This window comes from Sitophilus oryzae, unplaced genomic scaffold (genome assembly GCF_002938485.1).
Source record: "Sitophilus oryzae breed Bouriz unplaced genomic scaffold, Soryzae_2.0 scaffold_1902_pilon_pilon, whole genome shotgun sequence".
Taxonomy (NCBI): domain Eukaryota; kingdom Metazoa; phylum Arthropoda; class Insecta; order Coleoptera; family Curculionidae; genus Sitophilus; species Sitophilus oryzae.
In genome coordinates, this window is record NW_022146616.1 from 234,913 (window position 1) to 255,406 (window position 20,494).

General features: G+C 31.5%; 1 protein-coding gene across 1 annotated transcript; it reads left to right on the forward strand.

Annotated features, from left to right (window-relative positions):
* The first annotated feature begins 1,335 nt into the window (after positions 1-1,335).
* Positions 1,336-20,226, forward strand: LOC115883439 (aquaporin-11). Its single transcript, XM_030901803.1, has 5 exons — positions 1,336-1,499; positions 3,461-3,657; positions 8,398-8,590; positions 12,664-12,884; positions 19,877-20,226. Exons 1-5 carry the CDS (start codon positions 1,432-1,434, stop codon positions 20,113-20,115), a joined length of 918 nt encoding a protein of 305 aa, XP_030757663.1. The 5' UTR covers positions 1,336-1,431; the 3' UTR covers positions 20,116-20,226.
* Positions 20,227-20,494: the final 268 nt, after the last annotated feature.

Consider the following 20,494-nt stretch of genomic DNA (forward strand, 5'->3'; position numbering starts at 1 on the left):
ATGAAAAAATAATCAAAGAATATATTTATCAGCCACCTATATATTATGGAAATACAATATATGCGTTTCTTGTTAAAGATATTTAATATGTGGGAAGTTTATAGAGCAAATTATGGATTAAATAAATGACTTCATTCATGTGCCCCATATAAAAGTTTTAGCCCATACTTTAACGAATAATTTAAAAGAAATTTTGAAACATTTGGGTGTTTATTTAACTCTATTCTCCGTGAAAATATACATTTTTCAGAGAAATTTAATATAGTTTGCATCTTTCTTTCGTAATTATCAAAAAGTCCCACCGAGTCCCGATTATTTGTTGGTGGGTATGACTTCTCTATTTTATGCTAAACTTATGAATACAAAGTTTTATAGCAGCCGCTTGCAGCAAAGATGGCTATGGGAATTTTTTTTTATAGTGATTGTTTTAAATATCTAACTATTTGGATTTTTTTAAATATTTCTCAATAAAACGAATAAAAATCATATTTCAGATTCCATTCAAAACTGGGTTTTTAAATTATTTTGTAACTCATTTTATTCATTTGTATTAGCAAACTTAAAAAACAATTTTTTAAAGTAAACAAAATAAATTGAAAATATTTAGTTTTTTTGTATCGTATCTTAATTATTATGGGAGCTATCTGAAAACTTAAATCGATTATTAATTGATAATTGGTTATAATTGATTATTGATAAGAAACCTGTTGTTTATCCAGTGGCGTCGTAAGTACTTAAAAAATAATATTAAAAATAAAAATGGCTTATTTTAATGACACACCCTGTCAACAATATTTATCAAAATTAGAACTTAAGTATCTTAGGTAAGGAGGATTAAATATAACTTATCAGATTTGAAATAAATACTGTCCCAATGGTAGTTTACTCTTGACTCGAAAAATATCAATCCCCATTAAAACGTACGTCTATGAGGTATCGCATTTCTTACCCTGGGCAAAATGTACGTCTTATAGCCATACAGCCTCATGCCAAAAATGAAAAAAATCGCTCAGCAAACAACCAAGATATTGGCTTGTATCCATCTTAAGTGGGACACCCTGTACATTTATAATTTGTTTATATTATCAAAATTTGCTGCATTTCGCATTCATATCACTCCAGTATGAACAATTATTATTTCTTATAACAACTATATCATTTAGACACTGAACTTATTAATCTTATTATGAACAATTTGTGTATTTCTTTCAAATTTTTTATTATCGAAATTGCAGTTTTCTGTTTCGCGTACATAATCGTAACTATTTATAGTGAGCGGGAAAAAATCTTGGCAAAACACCGAGTTATTAATGAACTATTAATAACTCAGTTTTCTGCTTTGATTCCAACTGTCCGCACTAATTTACTACGAATATTTGTGTATTATTGTATAATTTACGTTAAAGTTATCTAAGATTGTTTAGTGAATCAATGGCTAAATGGACTGTGGAAAGAGCTTTAACAAAAGTAGTTAAGAAATTAGGCATTCTAGGATACAAGTGAGTTACAAATAATAATAAGTATACTAAACTATTATACCGTATGTTGAGTTTATTCGCAGAAGGTATAGTCTGTCCAATGACACATGGAACATCCAAAAAATTACAGAAAGTATAATTTGCCTGTGAATGCAAATGACAGACACCTGTCAGGTCCTATAACCTGTGAGAACAGGGATCCTGCCGTTGGCTATAGTATATTTATAAAAACCATTTATTATTTATATTTGTTATTGGTTAATTCGGACATTATAAGGAAACTACAGGTCGCAAACGCTTAATGGAACGAAATATGTTGGGAATAACCAAGAAAGACCGTAAAAGAATAGAGTGGATACGACAAAAGACCCAGGTAATGGATGTCATCCACAGAGTCGAATCTCTCAAGTGGCAATGGGCAACATAAAATAATAAATACAAGAAGTGTCACGTCAATGTTAAATCATGGAAACAGTGCGGCTGCCTGGGTAACTAATTTTCAGATATGGCAACTGGGACATTTGACATGACAATTTCAATTTTATTAAATTTATTTCCGTTTCCGGATTTTAATGGCGGGCTGTTCAGAAGGTTTAAATGAGGGTTAATATACTTACTACTCTTTCTAGTAGTAAATAATACAACAAAATTACTCAAAAATATTTATTTGAAATGTAGAACATCAATACAGGGGCGTATACAGGAATTTATTTTAGGGGGGGGGCAAATCAAAAAAGTAGTATAGAATTTGCTTTTTAGGTGCTATTTTTAACCCAAAAGCCTAATACTTAACACAATTTACAGTTTTTAGGGGGGGCGGAGCCCCATGGTCCCCCCCTCTGTATCCGCCGCTAAATCAATACAATTAAAGAGATATAAACACATAAACTACTGTATCAATATCAAATATTTAAATAATATCAGAGATGCTGTGTTAAAGTGAATTAGTAAAGTAACAGTGCATTGATTTACAGAAACTTGAAGATAAACAATTATTTTCACAGCTTCACGGGCATAAAACTAAATAACTGGAAGCAGGAAAAAGGCAACCGGAACCCACACAAAACCTGGAATAAAAAAATTATGTAAAAAAAACATAAATATAAGTACATAAGACTTTGGTGAATTAAATCAAACAGGACTTAAATGAAAATAAAATGAATAAAAAATATAATAATAAAATGATAAATACCTCATTTGTTTCTACTATATGTAGAAACGCCGATTTCATAATTTTTTTCATGTAATTAATATCATATATACTTTATTAAAGTGTTAACAAGGAACTTTATATCAAAAAACATCATTGCTATGATCATAAACAAACTTCCTATCAAATCTAAACGGCAAAAATTAAAATGGCGCCCGATCTTGCCAGAGGCCTCCGGAGCTGACACACAGACAAAAGAAGAGGACGCCGACGTGCATAAAAATGTTCCGTAACAGAAATCATAGAGAAATATTCAATTTTTTTTCTAGGACAATCTAGAAGGCCATGCTTTTTGCCTGGGTAGGATCGCACCAGAACTGTTTCCAATTTTCCGGTTTACTGTCACCCCCCTGATGGGCAGGACACCTGGCAAGAAGGACGGACAACGGATAGACCACAAAAATTACCTCATGATACCCACAAGGAATTAAGAGACCTAGAAAAAGACCAAAGCTGAGATGGGACCATGATATTAGGAAATTAGCAGTTATAACATTGGCCCGCATAGCCAACAATAAACAAACAATGGGCCTAACTACAAAGAGAGTATCTAAATATGTAAAGGAGGCTACACCATAATTGGAAATGGTTGAATCACCTAAAAATGATGATAACATGACTTAAATTGCATTTCTACACATATTAATTTAATTCAAATAAACAATATAAAATTATGTTTATTTATTTTAGCATTAAATAAGAAAATATTTGTCATATACTTTAGTAAACAACCTCTCAAGTAAATCAATTTTATTTATTTTGTTTGTTTCAGTAAGAGAAGAAACATCTATGGCGTAAATCCGTTAATAATTTCCACCAGCTATATTTTATTAACGTTACTTTTAGCCAATTTAGCCAGAAAATTAGTAGAACGATTTATAGACGAATCAAAACAAGTAGTTAGAGACTTGCTTTACGAATTTATAGCCACTTTAGAGTTATGCGCTTGTTGTTTTGAATTAATTATTGGTAAGTAGAGAAAAAGTTTGAAAATGCTTTATATTACCGTATTGCCGAAAAAAAAACGGCGTCAAAGACGGCTGGAGAATAACAATCGATGATAACTTTGGCGAGGTACACCTCTAGACCCTATTTACTAAAATTGACATAAAACTTGTCAAAAATTAACAATTATAGAAAAATTAAAAAAGAATTGAACGTTTTCAGACAAATAATTCTAAATAAAGGCGCCTAGGGCTCGACCTCGCCAAAAATTATCATCGATTGTTCTTCCTCAGCCATCTTGAACACCGTTTTTTTTTTCAATCGTATAGTAGGTGTGAAGGATGATTGAAGGAGAATGATTAGCTTGAATGAATCTTTTTAACGATCTCGATACTTATTTTATACAGGGTGTTTCAAAAAATATGTGCCATCTCTTGTGGGAAGATTCCTCACGTAAAAATAAGATTTATTTTTCATATCAACATAGGTCCGATTCTGCTTTGTTTTGTAGCTACAGGGTGTTAAAATCTTAATATTTTTTCGATTTATGATAATTTTCTTCCACATACTTTTAACGTTTCGAAGAAAATTTTGAGGGTAAAAGTTACTATAAATGCGACATATTTTAAAGCTAAAAAAGTGTCGACATATCCACCGTGACGTGCATATGGGTTATCAGTGGAATATTTTTCTTAAAAAAATCATGTACGTCACTGACTTTTTTTCTCTAGTTAGCAAAATAGTATAAGCAGTTTAATATCGATTAAAAGTTGTCTCTTGATATTTTGTTGATTTCGGCCTCCTTGATGAGACAAACGCAATTTTATTAATTTACCTTGATCCGAAGTCTACACTGAAACTACAATGAATATGACTTTGACCCACAAGATTGGCGCTTTTCAATAGGGCCAAGAACGACGTTTCTTTGCCCAAAGCATTAACTATCTTTTCATAAGCTTTAAAAAATTACTTTAGAGAATAGAAGAATCAATCTGTCCAAAGTATTTTACTCTTGACCCAAAATGAATATGCAAAGAAGTTCTTGCTACAAGAACAATAGTCTCTTTGATTCATGCAAAAATGCTTGATTGAAAAAGGACATTTCTTGATTAAAGAGACACTTTTCTTAAACCAATAGCGAATACTATTGACTCAACTAAAATTTATTTTGATCTAAGAGAAGTCTATACATCATATTATACAGGCATATTACGAGGTATATTATTTTCTGATAAATTTAGGTTTTCCTGGTCTGTAGTAAGTAAAGTGATATTATTTTCCTCGATAGTAGTTATTTCTGCTTCTTCACTTCTTGGTATTTTTTGGGGTGGTTCATCACTCTACAAATTATAAAGAAATGTTACATCACGATTTCAAAGTAAAGCAAATACATTATTAAAATTATAAGCTTTGGTCACATTTTGTATTTTTTAATACGACGACTTGAAATTCTAAAATTTTTGTAATTATTTGCATAAAAAAATCGATACCTATATTCTTATTCTATCTATAGTCACACATGCATTATCTAAACAGGTGCATTAGGTAAATGTCTCTTACCTTGAAATATAGCAAATAAATGCTCTAATTTCCATTTTTTCAGAAACTCCTTTAAAGAATCCATATATCCTAAAATTTGTCCATAAAAAATGACAAATGCATGTTAATAACGATCACTAATTTGTTATACGATATGCGTTTAAAAAGCAAATTATGCAAAATTCCAAGTGAAAAATTCCAAGCAACAAAATCCGTGCGTACTATGATGTACGACTGATCGGACTGCCGACTGATTGTATACACCGTCCTTCGTTATCGTCTTTGCGTGTTGTTATTATTCTTCATCAAAGTAGTATTTAGCTATTGGAAAAATGACCATGTTTCTTGAATAATAACAACTTTAATAACAAATCAATTTAAAACAAAAATTCTTTAACTATTCTTACCCCTGCATAATAATAAGTCAAGTTTATACTAAAAAAATAATATAATAAACCTAAATATAGGAAAAACTTCGAATGTTTCTTTGAATGTGAAAATTTTTATAACAACTTATTTCTGGTAATTTTCGGACACCGATGTATCAAAAATGCTGTGATAGATACTCTTACTTCTTTTTCATAGCACCTAGCAAATTCAATTGCTGTGTGTGCTAGACACTCTAACAAATAAGTAATAACTATATCAAAGAAATGAATCATAGGTGCAATAGAAAGAAAAAAACAATAAAATACGCAAACTGAAACTATGTACAACAATCGAAACAAAAAAAACTCAAAAACCCAGTGTGCATAAATTTCCTGCACTAAAACAAACATAAAACAAGCACAAGTGTCCCAAATAATGAGCGGCAATTGGCGGGGATGAGAGAGGCCAGCGGGATGTACATTTTATATGTTTTATTTTATTTTTTTTTATTTTATATAATTATATTATATGTTACATGAATTTTAAAACTTATTTTTAGTTCAATGCAAGTATTTTGTGTACCGCGCTTTTATTATCAGTTATGTATTTTTTTGAAAGAATCTTAAATTTTCTCTGCTGGTTAATTATACGTACGTTATATGGAATTACGTTAAACAATTTAGGTGCAAAATAAAGTACTGTTCTCTGTACGTGAGATCTGTGAAAACATGGAACGCTGAGAGTTTTACTACTTACCGCTCTTGTGAGATAGTTATGATTTTGTACACTCCGTAATTCAGGTTTATTATAAAGGTACATCACAATAGAATGAGCATATAGACATCTCAAATCTAATACCTCAGCCTCTAAAAATAGATTTTCGGTTGGATATCCATTGTTCCTTTTTAAGATTATTTTTAGTATTTTTTTCTGGCAAACTTCAAGACTTTTTATAATGTTATTAAAGCTTGATCCCCAAACAATAATACAATATCTGAGAATAGATTCCACAAGGCTATAATACAGAGTAATCAAAAGATTCTTTTCCATAAATTCCCTCATTTGATAAAACTTATGAAACATACTTCTTATTTTTTTCTTGACTAAATCAATATGTTCCTTCCATCTCAAGTGCTGATCTACATTTATTCCGAGGTATTTAGCATAAGAAATTCTATTTATTTTTGGACAATTTTGGCATATATTATTAACTAGACAATTTTGAGAATGAACCAACAAATAATTTTTTTGGGGTTGATCAACACTTGTAAGAGTGAAGGTTATGAAACTTGTTTTTTTAATATTTAATGTTAATAGTCCGTCATCAAGATATTCCCGTATTTTACATAGACCTTGTTCTGCTGCTTCATAAGCCTCATCCCATGAATTTCCTGTAAAAACTATAGCGGTATCGTCTGCATATGCAATTATACTGCCATTTGTGGCCACATCTTTTATTCCGTTGATATATATTAAAAACAATATCGGTCCTAGAGTAGTTCCTTGTGGTACTCCCGTTGTTATAGGTTGAGGGTCGCTAAGTATATTTCCAATTTTTACTTTTTGTCTTCTATTAGAAAGGTAGTTCCTAAAAAGTGCTAGTGGCGCGCCTCGTACACCAATATTTTCCAGTTTATTCAGCAACTTTGCATGAGAAACGGTGTCAAATGCTTTGGCAATATCTAAAAATACTGCCAAACTTTTTTTTATTTGAATTGAAATAATTTCGAACGAATGAATGAAGTACTTCCTAGCGTATTTTTCTTATTATCTTAAAACAAAGTAACTTGCACTTGGTTGAATGAAAATAGATTCAAGAGAAATTTTCGAATTTAAGAGAACCAGTTTTCTTGAGTTAAGAGAGTTTTTCTTCAAGCAAAATATTTTCTTTTACCCTAAAATAAATTTTCTTGCCACTAATTTATTTTTTCAAGAACGACGACGACTTTAGTTCAAGTCTATCTTTTTTATCAGTGTAGGTAGCAACCGTTAAAAAATTTTAATATCATTAACTTGCGAAAGTTTCAAATAATTACTCATTGATTCCTCATCAAAAAAAAATATAAAAAAGTTGCATAAACATGGGTATGGAAATCCAAAGTTTTAGAAATATTAAAACTTTTTAAAATTAGGTTGTAAAAACCATTATTTATTTGAAATTGCTGTAGGTCGGACTAATAGTAATAATAACTAATAGTAATACTATTTAATATAATATATAAATAATATAATTTATTAATTTTATTAATTGAGTTTAATAAATTTGCTTTTATCTCATCGATGAGGCTAAATTCGACAAAATATCAAGAGATAACTTTTAATTACCATTAAACGGCCTACACAATTTTGATATCAAAAGAAATAAGTCAGTGGCGCACATGTTTTTTTGAAAAATAGTCCAGTGATAGCCCATATACACGTCCCTGGTGAATATATCGACACTTTGTTTTAGCATTAAAATATGTCGCATTTATAGTAACTTTTACCCTCAAAATTTCATTCGAAACGCTAAAAATATTTGGAAGAAAATTATAATAAATCGAAAAAATATTAAGACTTTAACACCCTGTAGCTACGAAACAAAGCAGAATCGAACCCAAATCAATAATAAATCTTATTTTTACGTGAGGTATCTCCCCACGAAAGATGCCACATGTTCTTCAAAAACCCTGTATATTTTTTTTTTTTTATATTTTACAAGTTACAATTAAGTAATTATTAGTGAAAATTACGTTTCCAATATCAGATAAATAATATATGTAAAGTTAGTAATTTTATAATTATTTGATATCTATACACATATTTTATTATATAAAAACAAATTCACTGGTTGTTCTCATAGTTTCATATATTTAGTTGCAGATAATTGGGGAGTTACAGCGTATGCAATATTCCTAGTTTTATTAACTATCTGGTGGTCGACGAAATGGGGAAACGCATCAGCATGTCCGTATTCACCAATAGAAGAGATTTTGGAAGGGACCAGGTGTTTGAAGGACGCCCTGTATGTAATCGGTGTCCAAGTGCTTGCAGCATTCCTCACTTTTAGGTAAAGAATGATTTTATATTGTATACAAAATTGGTATCTATTGGTAGCAATATCTTTTTATATTCCTATTTTAACTAAGAGTGTAAAAAACTCTAAATCTGCCTGTGCGCGAGCAGCCGCGAACGTGAGCCGTCTGGTGTCGGTTTTTGGTCCGTGCTCAAAGGGATTTTATGTGTGCGCGAACGCTCAGTTTGTACCGGCAATTTGTCTTGTCTGCGTTCGTGCGTGCGTGTGTGATTTTTTTTTCGTTTTCTTTATTAAAATTATGTAGTGGATCAATGAATCTTCGTTATTATTAATTGAAGAATATGAAAAGTTGCCTATATTATGGAATGTTAAAGATTCTTTGTATTATTAAAAAAAAAAAAAAATCGCATGGCAAGATCTTGTAATTAAAATTAATATTGAATATGTCGATATTAATGAAATTGCTGCTCTAAAATTTGTATCTTTTGTTCGTAATTTTTGGTGTTATTAAATTTTGTAAATATTCAAAGTCCGGTCTGGTCATTCTTGTAAAGTTTTTGAACTGATCATAGCCCTACTCAGACACTAAGTTGTTGCAGTAAATTATATCGATTTCTAAAAATTTCGGTTCGCCACCAGCGACGATGTTTTAGATTTTTCTCCTTTTTAATAATTAAGCTGTGCATAACAATGACTGCAGCCTCGACTATTTCTTAGTCGTCCATTATTTTCGCCAACACAACTCTGCTGTGCGCCCACAAATGGATCGCTTCATTCGTCGAAAAATAAGTTTTTAATTTGAAGGGAGCCGAGAGCGCGAACGAATGCCGTGCGCGCACGCTCAGCTCGTGCGTGCTCAAGTCTAAACGCACCATAATATATTAGCTTTAATAAATTTAGTTACTTAAAAAATCGTCGATAAATTTACACTGCGTAAATTCATTGTTTTACTTCGTAAGTTTGAAGTTTTGAAAGTTGTAAATGTATTTTTTTTTCAAACGTCACAAAAGTATTAATTTTTGCGACGTGATTGACAACATAAAAAAGTAATTATAACGCGTAGGCATAAAAGTAAAGCACTTTTACGCCTAAGCACAAAAGTACGAAATATATTAAAACTGACATAGTGTCAAATTCAACGAGCGTAACCATAGTTTCTCGATATACGTATAATTACATACAAGATATTACTTTTAAATATTTTTATATTATTTGGAACGTTTGAAAATGTTTAAAAAATTATTTGTGGCGTTTGAAAAAAATAGCATATTCTGTTCGGAGTAAAAATGATTTTTTGTGCCTCGCCTGTATGTCAAACGTCCATTCTACGGCCTCGTTACAAAAAGTATCATTTTACTCCTAAAAAACAATTTTTCCGCATATATCGCTAAAAAAATTATGACGTCCGGATTTGGACAAGTTTTCATCCGGGGTGGACAAGTTTTCATCTGGTAACCCTAATCGGAAAAGACTGCAACTTTTGATTTAAATGGCACTATCGATATTTTTTACTTTATTCGATAGAAAATGACACTCTGAATAGAATGACATATCATATGTCAACTTTTGACATTTTTGCATATGGTTTATTTGAAATTGTAACATGCAGTTCATAACAAAAATTTGACTTGAAATAACATGTATGTGGTACCAAATTATTCGTAAAAAAATACTTTTTCCAAATATGCTAATGAACCACCCTCGTTCCATTTGAAAAAATTGAGATATGATTAAAAATAAGATTTGGGTGGGCGTCTTTTAACCGGCCAGGACAAGACATTAAAAACATTAGACGATCAAATCTATTTTTCCGAGGTTTCTTAATTAAAAATTAGTGTTTTTCACTCTGGATTGAAATTTAGATACAATTTTCTTTTCTTCTATCAAATAAAGTAATAAATACCGAGGGTGCCATTTAAAAATCAAAAGTTGTAGTCATTTCCGGTGAAACAGAATGTGGCCGAAAAGTACTGAATATGTCAATCAATCCTAATTTATGTCGTATACTAACATACCAAATCTCGTTTTTTTATCTGAAAAATAAAAAAGTTATAGAGGTGATCCGCTTTTGAGACGCCACCCGGTACTAAAGTATATTATATTTTTCGAAAGCTCATAATAAAGCAAATAAAATAAAAATAATAATATCCAGCTGTCTCATTAAAAAAAACATAAATTTAAGTCACACAACATTTTAAAATTCGTCCTGTATTTCAGACACTAAAAACTCAGGCTAGGATAAATGACAAATCTGTGTGTAGCATATTTAATTTCATCAAAAAGTAGTATAGTAATGTGAAAACCGCATAAATGTACCTCTACTCATAAACAAGAGACCCTCTGTAAAACACACGAAAATGGGACAACCTGTACAGACTTTTAGACCTTTATTCGTTTATCATGGCGATATAAGACAAGTATATTAAACAGATAGAATTGAACGATCAAAACATCATTTTATTCGCTTGCCGTTTAAGATAAAGTACGTTAGACCTAAACCGGCAGACAATAGTAGCCATAACCGAAGCTCTAAACTAAGGTTGTTGCACCATATTACTTCATACAATGTGAAATTTACTGCGAAGATAATAGAGCGACGCGAAGCGACAGAATAAAATGTCTGAGAATAAAAGAACCCTGAGGCTGTACGCGATATGTGTGTATAAAACTGTTTAAATTTTATTATTTCTCCAAACGGTATATTATTTTTCATTTTAAGTCGTTTATTAAAAATAAGTCTTTAACTCTATTATTTTTTTTTCTTTTTTTTAATATTTTTATGTATTTTAACTAAAAGTGAATCTCACACTAGAGTTTTCCATCTATTGAAGCTCCCTTTCACAATAAATTTCACTAACAGCTAACTCCTTGATTATCGTATCAATAAAACTGTGACAGGCACGAAAAATGGACACTTAAGATTTTCATCTATTTTAAAGTTCAATATATTTTGCTCTAGTTGGCCGATTTCTATGATTTTCTAACCAATCTGTACCGAGATTATTTGACTTGTTAGCCTCTTTTCAAGTTAAAAATTAAATTCCTCATCTGTCTATTATACGAGGAAAAACAAAATTTTGTTATTTTGGCAAAAGTTAGCAACACCCTGTAGAATGTTTTGATAAAGTAAGGATTTCAAAAACATCTTTATCATCAAAGTGCATTTTTTCTCCATACTTTGTTTTGTTTCTTGGTTCATCTTGATAGCTTTTTTGATGATTTTTATTAGAGATATTCGTTTTTGAAGAAGACAGTCTTCTTCAAAGGCGAAGTAGTGCAAAGTAGTAGTACTCAGTATATTTATCATGAACTGCTCGATATAGTATCACTCAGCTAACCCCCTGGATCCTTATACAGGGTGAGTTTTCAATAAGTGCAAATATTTTCAAGACTGGTAGATCTCGATAAAAGAAACATATTTTCTCTTGCCGTTTTTCAAATAAGTCCAAAATAACTGAGATATTTTACTTTGAAAATTAAAAAAAATGATTTTTCGCCTTATTTTGAAAACCATTGGATCTTTTGTGGATTTTTTCTTTTAAATTTAATCTACTACATATGTTGCCAAATTATCAAGATATTATGTTTTTTTAAATAAAAATTTAAAAAATTTCCAAAATTTTCCAAACATTTTTTCGCAAAAAAACCCTCATAGGCGTGTTTCTGGGGCCGATATATCCTACCCCTAAAAATATTTGACTCGCCCTATATAACTAAAACAAAAACGAAATCCAAAAATTCTCTAAACAACGAAACAGCAATCATATCCCGTATAGGTGTGATAAGACTCTATATTACAGAACTAAAACTATATTACCAGTTATGATTAAAAAACACCAAAAATGTACCAAAAAAAGAGAAGCTTTGAAAAATAAACAAGTATATTTCGATATAGCGACATAGTATACGAAGGGTCAAAGCCAAAGACCTACTCCCAAAGTGGGCAAAACATTTAAATACATATAACTTCAAACATATGAAAAATATTCATAGATCATATTTTAAAACGCTTAAATTTCTATTTTATTAATCTGTTATTCACCTGAAATTAATTTTTGATTGTCCTTTCAAAACATAACGAAGTATAATTGGCTTTGGAATTTTAGGTATATTCAAGTTTTATGGTCATTAGAGTTAGTTGAAACGCACATGGACAAAGCTTACGAAGACTGCACGGCTGACCTACAAGTGGACATGATATCTGGTGCAGTTATAGAAGCTACACTCACATGTTTCTGTAGATTAGCATCCAGAATATTGGCAGAAACATCCTGGAAATACAGTCACATATTAGATGCTGTATTTGGCACACTAATGGTTGTAGCAGGTAGGCTTTAATTTTGCTCTAACATATTATTTAAGTCTTTACCCAATTAGCAAACAGAAATTCTAAAAGGATTGAATTATTTTATAACAGTCGAATAGCGTTGTCTTAAGGACTGCTTGATTTTATTAAGCGTTTGGTTTCGACCATTCCGCTTTTTAATAAATGTTGTCATATTAAACTATTTTCTAGTGGTTTTTACAAAGTATCCTATAACGCATTAAACGATAATTTCTTTTAGTATGATATAACACTTAATAAGACAATGCTATATGATAACAAACATATTATTTTATTAGACTCTTACTTTTATTATACCCACCATGTAAGAGTTCTATAATATTCATATAACTAGTATAGTCACAAGACCATATAATAGTTACTTGAACTTGTCTTATTAAAGTTGTATTACGTTGTATGATAGAATGTTTTATTGCGTTAGACTACGGTGCTGTATACAACACCAGTTATATAGCCTTATATGATAAAATTGTGATTAACAAAATAAATTCGCTGTAACATCTGCATTATAAAACTCGTATTGTATAATATAACCTCATTTTAAATTAAATGGTATACCTAGTTATTTATTTTGTTATTGTTGTTGTTGCAAAAGTAATATCTACGTACGAGTATAATCTATCACAGCTATTATGAATTCTGGACAAAGTTGGAAAAAAGTTAACAAACGCAGTAGTAGTTATAAAGAGCATGTAAGAAAAAACTTCTCGAAATTACGGCAAATAATCCCGACAATTCCCTGGGTTCTCAAAAGCCAAAATCTCTCGGGTTGTCCGGCTTCTTAAAAGCATTGTTGCCACGTTAATGTAAAAGTTTTACTGTAGTAATGTTTGTATTGTTTTATTGTTGTTTTTCCAAGTCCTTAGTTTGCCGCTCACTCGTCGGGCACGCATGAAATGCATTGCGTGCATGAATCCATGAAAATCTGATCATGTTTGTTAGTAAATACTAATCAAATGAGATTTGGCAACATCTATTTGTCACAAATCTCAATATGTCCAAAATAGTTCTATAGTGCCTGGAAATTCTGCGTAATGATAGATATTTACCCTATACCGTTTTATTTTACAACAAAGACGAAAGGGATTCATTTATAATAAAATGGTTGCATTATAATTCGCCATGTTTAAGGCAGAATTTTTGTATGACCTATGACCGCCATTATATGAAGCAAAATTAAAAACATCAAAATAAATTGTAAAATGTTATTTTTTAGAACTATTGTGTGATAAGATTCCCAGGTTAAGTAAACAAACAAAAGAGAATACAAAATAAGTATACAAATTGCATTGTCAGTCTTATTGTTTAAAATAAACATTTATAAATGTTTACAATGTCAAAGAATAAAAGAAATAAAAATAATATTCAAAAATCTTTAGTAAGTTTATAGTAAATATAGTAACAGCAAATATTAGACCAATGTTTACAAGATCAAATTCGATTATCAAAATATAAGTCATTTACGGCGTAGAAAGCCTTGTCTAGTAAATACGATTTCAATGCTTTGAGAAATGAAGAAAATGATGTTATGGATTTGATTTCAAATTCCAGGTGATTGTGCATTTTTTTCGAGTTGTATAATATTGAACTTTTAACTGACTCTGAGTGTGGGGTAGGTAGATAAAGATCTTGCTCCGCGCTCCTGAGTGGATAAGTGTGAGATTGCCTTTCTTGAGGAGCTGATACATGCTTACGTATTAGGCAAACGGATTCAAATATAAATATGGAAGGAAGAGTTAATATTTTTAGTTTTTTAAAAAAGTCTTGGCAATGAGTGCTGCTGTTTAGTCCCAGTGAATATCGAACAGCTCTCTTCTGGAGCTTGAAAATGCGGTCAAATTGACTCACACAACACGTACCCCAGAATGGAAGGGCATATCTGAGGTGCGACTCAAAAAGTGCATAATAAACAGTTCTAGCCACTGACAAGTTAAGCTCCTTAGAAACAGACCTTAATGCAAAACAGGCAGAGCTCAATTTTTTCGACAAGGCTTCGATATGTATGTCTTCGATATGTATTCCATTTCAGTTTTGAATATTGAAGTTTTTCGAAACAATACTCGTTAGGGAATGAAAAAACTAAACAGTGCATATTTCAAAATCCATATTCGAAAATCCGTCCGGAATATGATAAATTTTAAGTTCGGGTATGAAGGGAGAAAGATTTCATATTTAATACTCAAAAATATAGCTGCTTAAATATACCGATCACGGTTCAGCGTTCCCTCGGGAACCTTTCAAATACAGCAAACTAACCGCTATTTGCATAAAACAAATCCACAATTTCGTACGAATTTATGACTTCTGATTTCCGTATTTCCATAGTTTCTCTCGCCTTTTATCTAGGGATACAAACGGCGCATCGATGTATCCGAAACATCGATATTTCAATAGCAAAATATCGATATTTACCATCGATGATCTAAACTACAGTCACCGGCATGAAAAACGGGCACCTTAATATTAAAGTTGTACTATAAAAAAAACTCTTCCATCTGTCAATGACAAACAAACAGCAGTACGTCCACAGCACACAAGGACATAATTCTGTTTGTCTACCGCCAATGGACATACTTTAGATTGGAAAGTGCCCATAAGGACAATGTAAACACTATTTGGCGCTATTTTTACAACGGTCGCGACCCAAAACTTTTGAAAATTTCGGAGCGGTTCGGCTTTTTGCGGAATTATATCGCCAAATATTGTTTATTCAAATTTATTATTATTTTCGTTTAATTTTATAAATAAAAGACAGTGTGTTGCATACAAGAAACTTTATTTTATATAAGGACGCATGTATGAAATACCTGTGAAACATTGGAAAGCGACGTTATGCCCGTTATGCCACGATCCACGATGGTTTTTGCAGTTCACAGTTCACAGCACAGCTTTTTAAGTTTTTAATGCCACTTTTTCATAATTATCACCGGTTGGAGTAAATAAAACTTGAATTAAACTCACAAGATAGCAATTATTACTTTGTAAATGGACGCTATAAAAACTTTTCGGAATTTCTTTAATGAGAGCGGTTTAGATTTTGAAAGATTATTATGATTTTTGAAGATTCTGACTTTGACAAGAGAAAATTATTTCTGTTTTTGTTTGCCGTTGTTCTTAGCGACCGCTATAGCAGCGCCAGATCGCGTATAACGGTCGCGACCCAAAATAATTTCGCGACCCAAAATTTTTACGGGCTTTCCAATCTAAACTTGCTGCATTTATCTATGGGACATACAGCATATAGAAAGTTGGTTTGGTATTTTCGCCATTTAATTCCAATCAGATATAGTGTATTTAAGACGTCGCATCATATTGTAACTCTGTGTATGTAGTTTGCAATGCCATCTTTGGTTGAAAATCTTAAAAAACGGACAAGCATTTAGTAAATCTATTACTCAAATATATTCTTTAATTTTTGAGTATAAGGGTGGTCCCAACTGTATTCCGAAAACTTCGGCACCATATTCTGCAGATAAAAATAAGAAAAAAAAATCGTATAAATGTGTGTCCTACAATGCTTAGTTTCAGAGAAACAGGGTGTAGAAGTTTCATTTTTATTTCGATTTTTTCCAAATAATTTCTGAATTAACGTCACTATTTGAATGAAAATTGGTATCTGGGAGTTTTTTGACATGGGAAATTTGATTTTGATGTCAACATGACTCCTATTTGTAGATAATACAATATATATAGTTGATATACAGGGTGGCGCACCTCATTCGCCTCGGTTGATTATACGAAAATTGAAAGATGTAGAAACAAATTTTTATGGGTATATGTAAAGAGGCATTGTGCATAATTTAAAATTATTTTCAAATGTACAAGGTGTGTCAGAACTAAGATCCATACATAAAAAAAACATAGTGTTGTATTTGAAATAACGAAGTTTTTATGTAAAATAAATATTTAAAATAGACCAACAGTTCTTGATACCCCTGTATACATTTAAGGAAGCAATAACATTTTTTAGTACAGTTTATTTCTCTGGCTTCAAAGTCAACAGAAGAATTAACTCTGAAAAGTAATGTACAGGGTGGGTCAAATTCGACGCTTTTAAATGGAAACACCCTTTTCTATAGGAGATAGACGAAAACTAATATCGGTTATATCGACCTCAATTTTCATCAAAAACATGATGGTGAAAACCGCACATCAATATCTGTTACCGTTTCGGAGTTACGGGGTGTTTTTCAAAAATGTGCATTTTTAACAAATCGCTGTAACTTTTTTGCTAACGGAAATTTTGTATTTCTATGAAAACATTTCCAAAGCACCTTTTTACGTAGAATTTAATGGTTTAAGTCTAATTTTTTTTAAATTAATAATTTAAGAGTTATCAACAGAAAAATTGATTTTTTTTTGGGACACCCTCTATATTTTTTAATTAACTGAAAAGAATTTAAAATTACCTTTTAAAAAATATAGCACACTTGATATTTTGTTATAATTCCCTTCGAAATACAGAATTTTTAAAAAGTTCGCCACTTTTAACTAGTAGGCTTTGGACCCCTTATTGATGATATGCCCTTAATGGAACTCGAAAACATATTTTTCCAGCAAGACGACGCGCCGCCTCTGAACGCTGAAGTTATCAGCAAATTTTTGCAGCCAATTTCAAGAATAATTGAACAGCTAACCAAGATCCCAGCCGTTGGCCGTTGAGACCGCCTGACTTAAGGTTGTCGCCCACTAGATCCTGCGCGGCGCGGCGCTGGGAAGATAATTTTTTCCGGCTGCGAAGGAACTGCGCCCACTATAGCGCGCTTTTGAAACGCGGCAACGCTATTTAGTTATAGTCGAAGTGTTTTTTACTTACTGTAGTTTAGTTTTTAAAGCAATGAGTTCAAGTACGGACGAAAGTGTATTTTTTGTGCTCTTCTAACAGAGGAAGAGGAAGAGGGGGTAAGGAAAAGTTTGGACTCATACGATTAAAAAAAAAGAAAGAAGTTTGGAGAATTTTACCATCTTTTTCCAGATTTAATAAAAGACAAGATCATTTTTTTCAGTATTACAAAATATAAAGGAAACATTTTACGCACTCCTCAATTGAGGGTTTTAGAAGCAAAACACCGAGCATCTCTACTCATCATATTTTTTCAGAAGAGACAAATTACTAATACTTTTGATAATTCTTATTTATTCTGATGTGTATATTAGTTATGTGGTGAAAAAAACCCTGATCTTTTTTATATATTTAGGTAATTAGAATTTAAAAATTGGAGATTGTCACTTTTGTTAAAAAGTGGAGATTGCCGGTTTTGCCTCTACACCCCTCAATTATATTAAATCTTTGATAGAACGGCATTTCGTCCATCTGTCTCTAGTGAGGGAAGACTTAAAAAAATATCATATTCCTTTATGAAAATCGATTTGCCTAATTTACCTTTAAAAATACAATTCTACCATTGATACGTATCACTAGTTCCTAGTCAAAAAGCCAACTGAAAAGACTCGAATGCAAAATTATTTCCAATGTGAGTACGCACACTGCAACGCGCCAAAACGGCGGAGACGGAAAAAAGTTGCTAGAGAAGTCTTCCGACTTCTTGACGGAAATCCCGCGGCGCGCTTCTGCGCTGCGCGCTCTGATGTGCGTTGGTCCATTTAAATACATGGCAAGCAGACAAAAGAAATTTCCACATAGCGCCGCGCCGCGTCGCGCTGCGGCCTAGTGGGCGACAACCTTTAGTGCCCATGGATCTCATCCTATGGATATATTTGCGGTAGAATAAAGGTTCTTTATTCTTCCGTATAATCTAGACAAGAATTAGAAATACTTAGCAGTTATGAGAGGGTATTTTGGTATTGGTACTTTCACCTCCACTGAGTTAATGAATTCCGCGAGAAATGTTCAAAAACTGCCCCGTCTGTCTATAACAGAAGAGGGTCGATATGTCGAACACCTGTAGCAAAATCTCATGTCTTGGTTTGCTATTTATTTTTATTGTTATTAGATATAGTTTAAATGTGTTGATGTTGGTTAAATATATTTTAAATTGTTATAAAATTTTTTCATCTCTCATAGCAAATATTATTTTCGTTTTAATTGATGCTCACAGCTAGAATTTTTTGCTTTACAGCCGGTGCCGTTCAAAGCCTACTTATTTAAAGCGGGAATTATTAATTATATTTAGAGGAATCGAGCAAAATATCAAGTGTGTTATATTTTTGAAAGGTAATTTTAAATTTTTTCAATAAATTAAAAATATACAGGGTGTCCCATATAAAAAATCAAATTTTCTGTTGATAATTCTTAAAGTATTAATTTTAAAAAAATTATACTTAAACCATTAAATTCTACGTAAAAAGGTGCTTTGGAAATGTTTTCATAGAAATACAAAAATTTCCATAGCAAAAAAGTTACAGCGATTTGTTAAAAATGCACATTTTTGAAAAACACCCGGTAACTCCGAAACGGTAACAGATATTGATGTGCGGTTTTCACCATCATGTTTTTGATGAAAATTGAGCTCCAGACACCGATATTAGTTTTCGTCTATATATAGAAAAGGGTGTTTCCATTTAAAAGCGTCGAATTTGACCCACCCTGTACATGTTGTTGGCAAACTTTTTTATTATAGCATGCATATTTAAACATCTTTATATATACATAAACATATGTTAAAACATAACAAACCCTTAAAATAAATGCCTTATTTCTTATTTTATGCCCAAGAATCCAAAAATGAAATAAAATACCGGGTGTGTTCCATAAGAAAAAATATAACTTTGGTATGGATCTTAGTTCTGACACACCCTGTACATTTGAAAATAATTTTATATTATGCACATTGCCTCTCTACATATACCCATAAAAAATGTTGTTTCTACATTTTTCCGTTTTCGTAAAATCAACAGAGGCGAATGTGGTGCGCCACCCTGTATATAGATAATTGGATGATATAAAAATCTCTACAGAACTTTTTAACTTTGTACATTAATATAATTAATGACAGCGCACATTTTTGTTTCAGCGTTTAACTTCTCGGGCGGCTACTTCAATCCGGCACTGGCAACGTCGCTAAAATTCGGATGCACCGGAAACACGTTCGCTGAACACGTCATAGTCTATTGGCTGGGTGCCTTCCTCGGTTCAGCCATATCTGTCATCATTTTCAATTCCAATGTAGTGCAACAGAAAATAAAATCATGCAAAGGAGAGCTATGGCACAACCAGGAGATCAATAACGCATCAGGATTCAAAGAGGAATGAAGAAATAATAAATAAATTAATTAAATAATTAATTCCAATTATGAGGGAGTGTTTTTAATACTGTGATACTTTTAAATTATCGAATAATCCTATTAAAACCTATTAAATACATTTAAATGAATTTAATATACCGGGTGCGTCTCAAAAGTGTCTCACCCCTACAACTATTTTATTTTTTTCAGATTATAAAACGATATTTAGTATGTTATTATATGACATAAATTAGGATTGATTGATGGATTCAATTGTTTTCGGTCACTTCCTGTTTCACCGGAAATAACTATAACTTTTGATTTTTAAATGGCACCCTGTGTATTTTTTTACTTTATTTGATAGAAAATAATGTTCTGAATAGAATGACATATCATATGTCAACTTT

Excerpts from the sequence above, each read along its gene's own strand:
- LOC115883439 (XM_030901803.1), top strand. The coding sequence starts at position 1,432 with ATGGCTAAATGGACTGTGGAAAGAGCTTTAACAAAAGTAGTTAAGAAA. Across the intron at positions 3,658-8,397 it reads TTGTTTTGAATTAATTATTG|TTGCAGATAATTGGGGAGTT; the intron begins GTAAGTAGAGAA and ends TCATATATTTAG. Across the intron at positions 8,591-12,663 it reads GCAGCATTCCTCACTTTTAG|GTATATTCAAGTTTTATGGT; the intron begins GTAAAGAATGAT and ends TTGGAATTTTAG.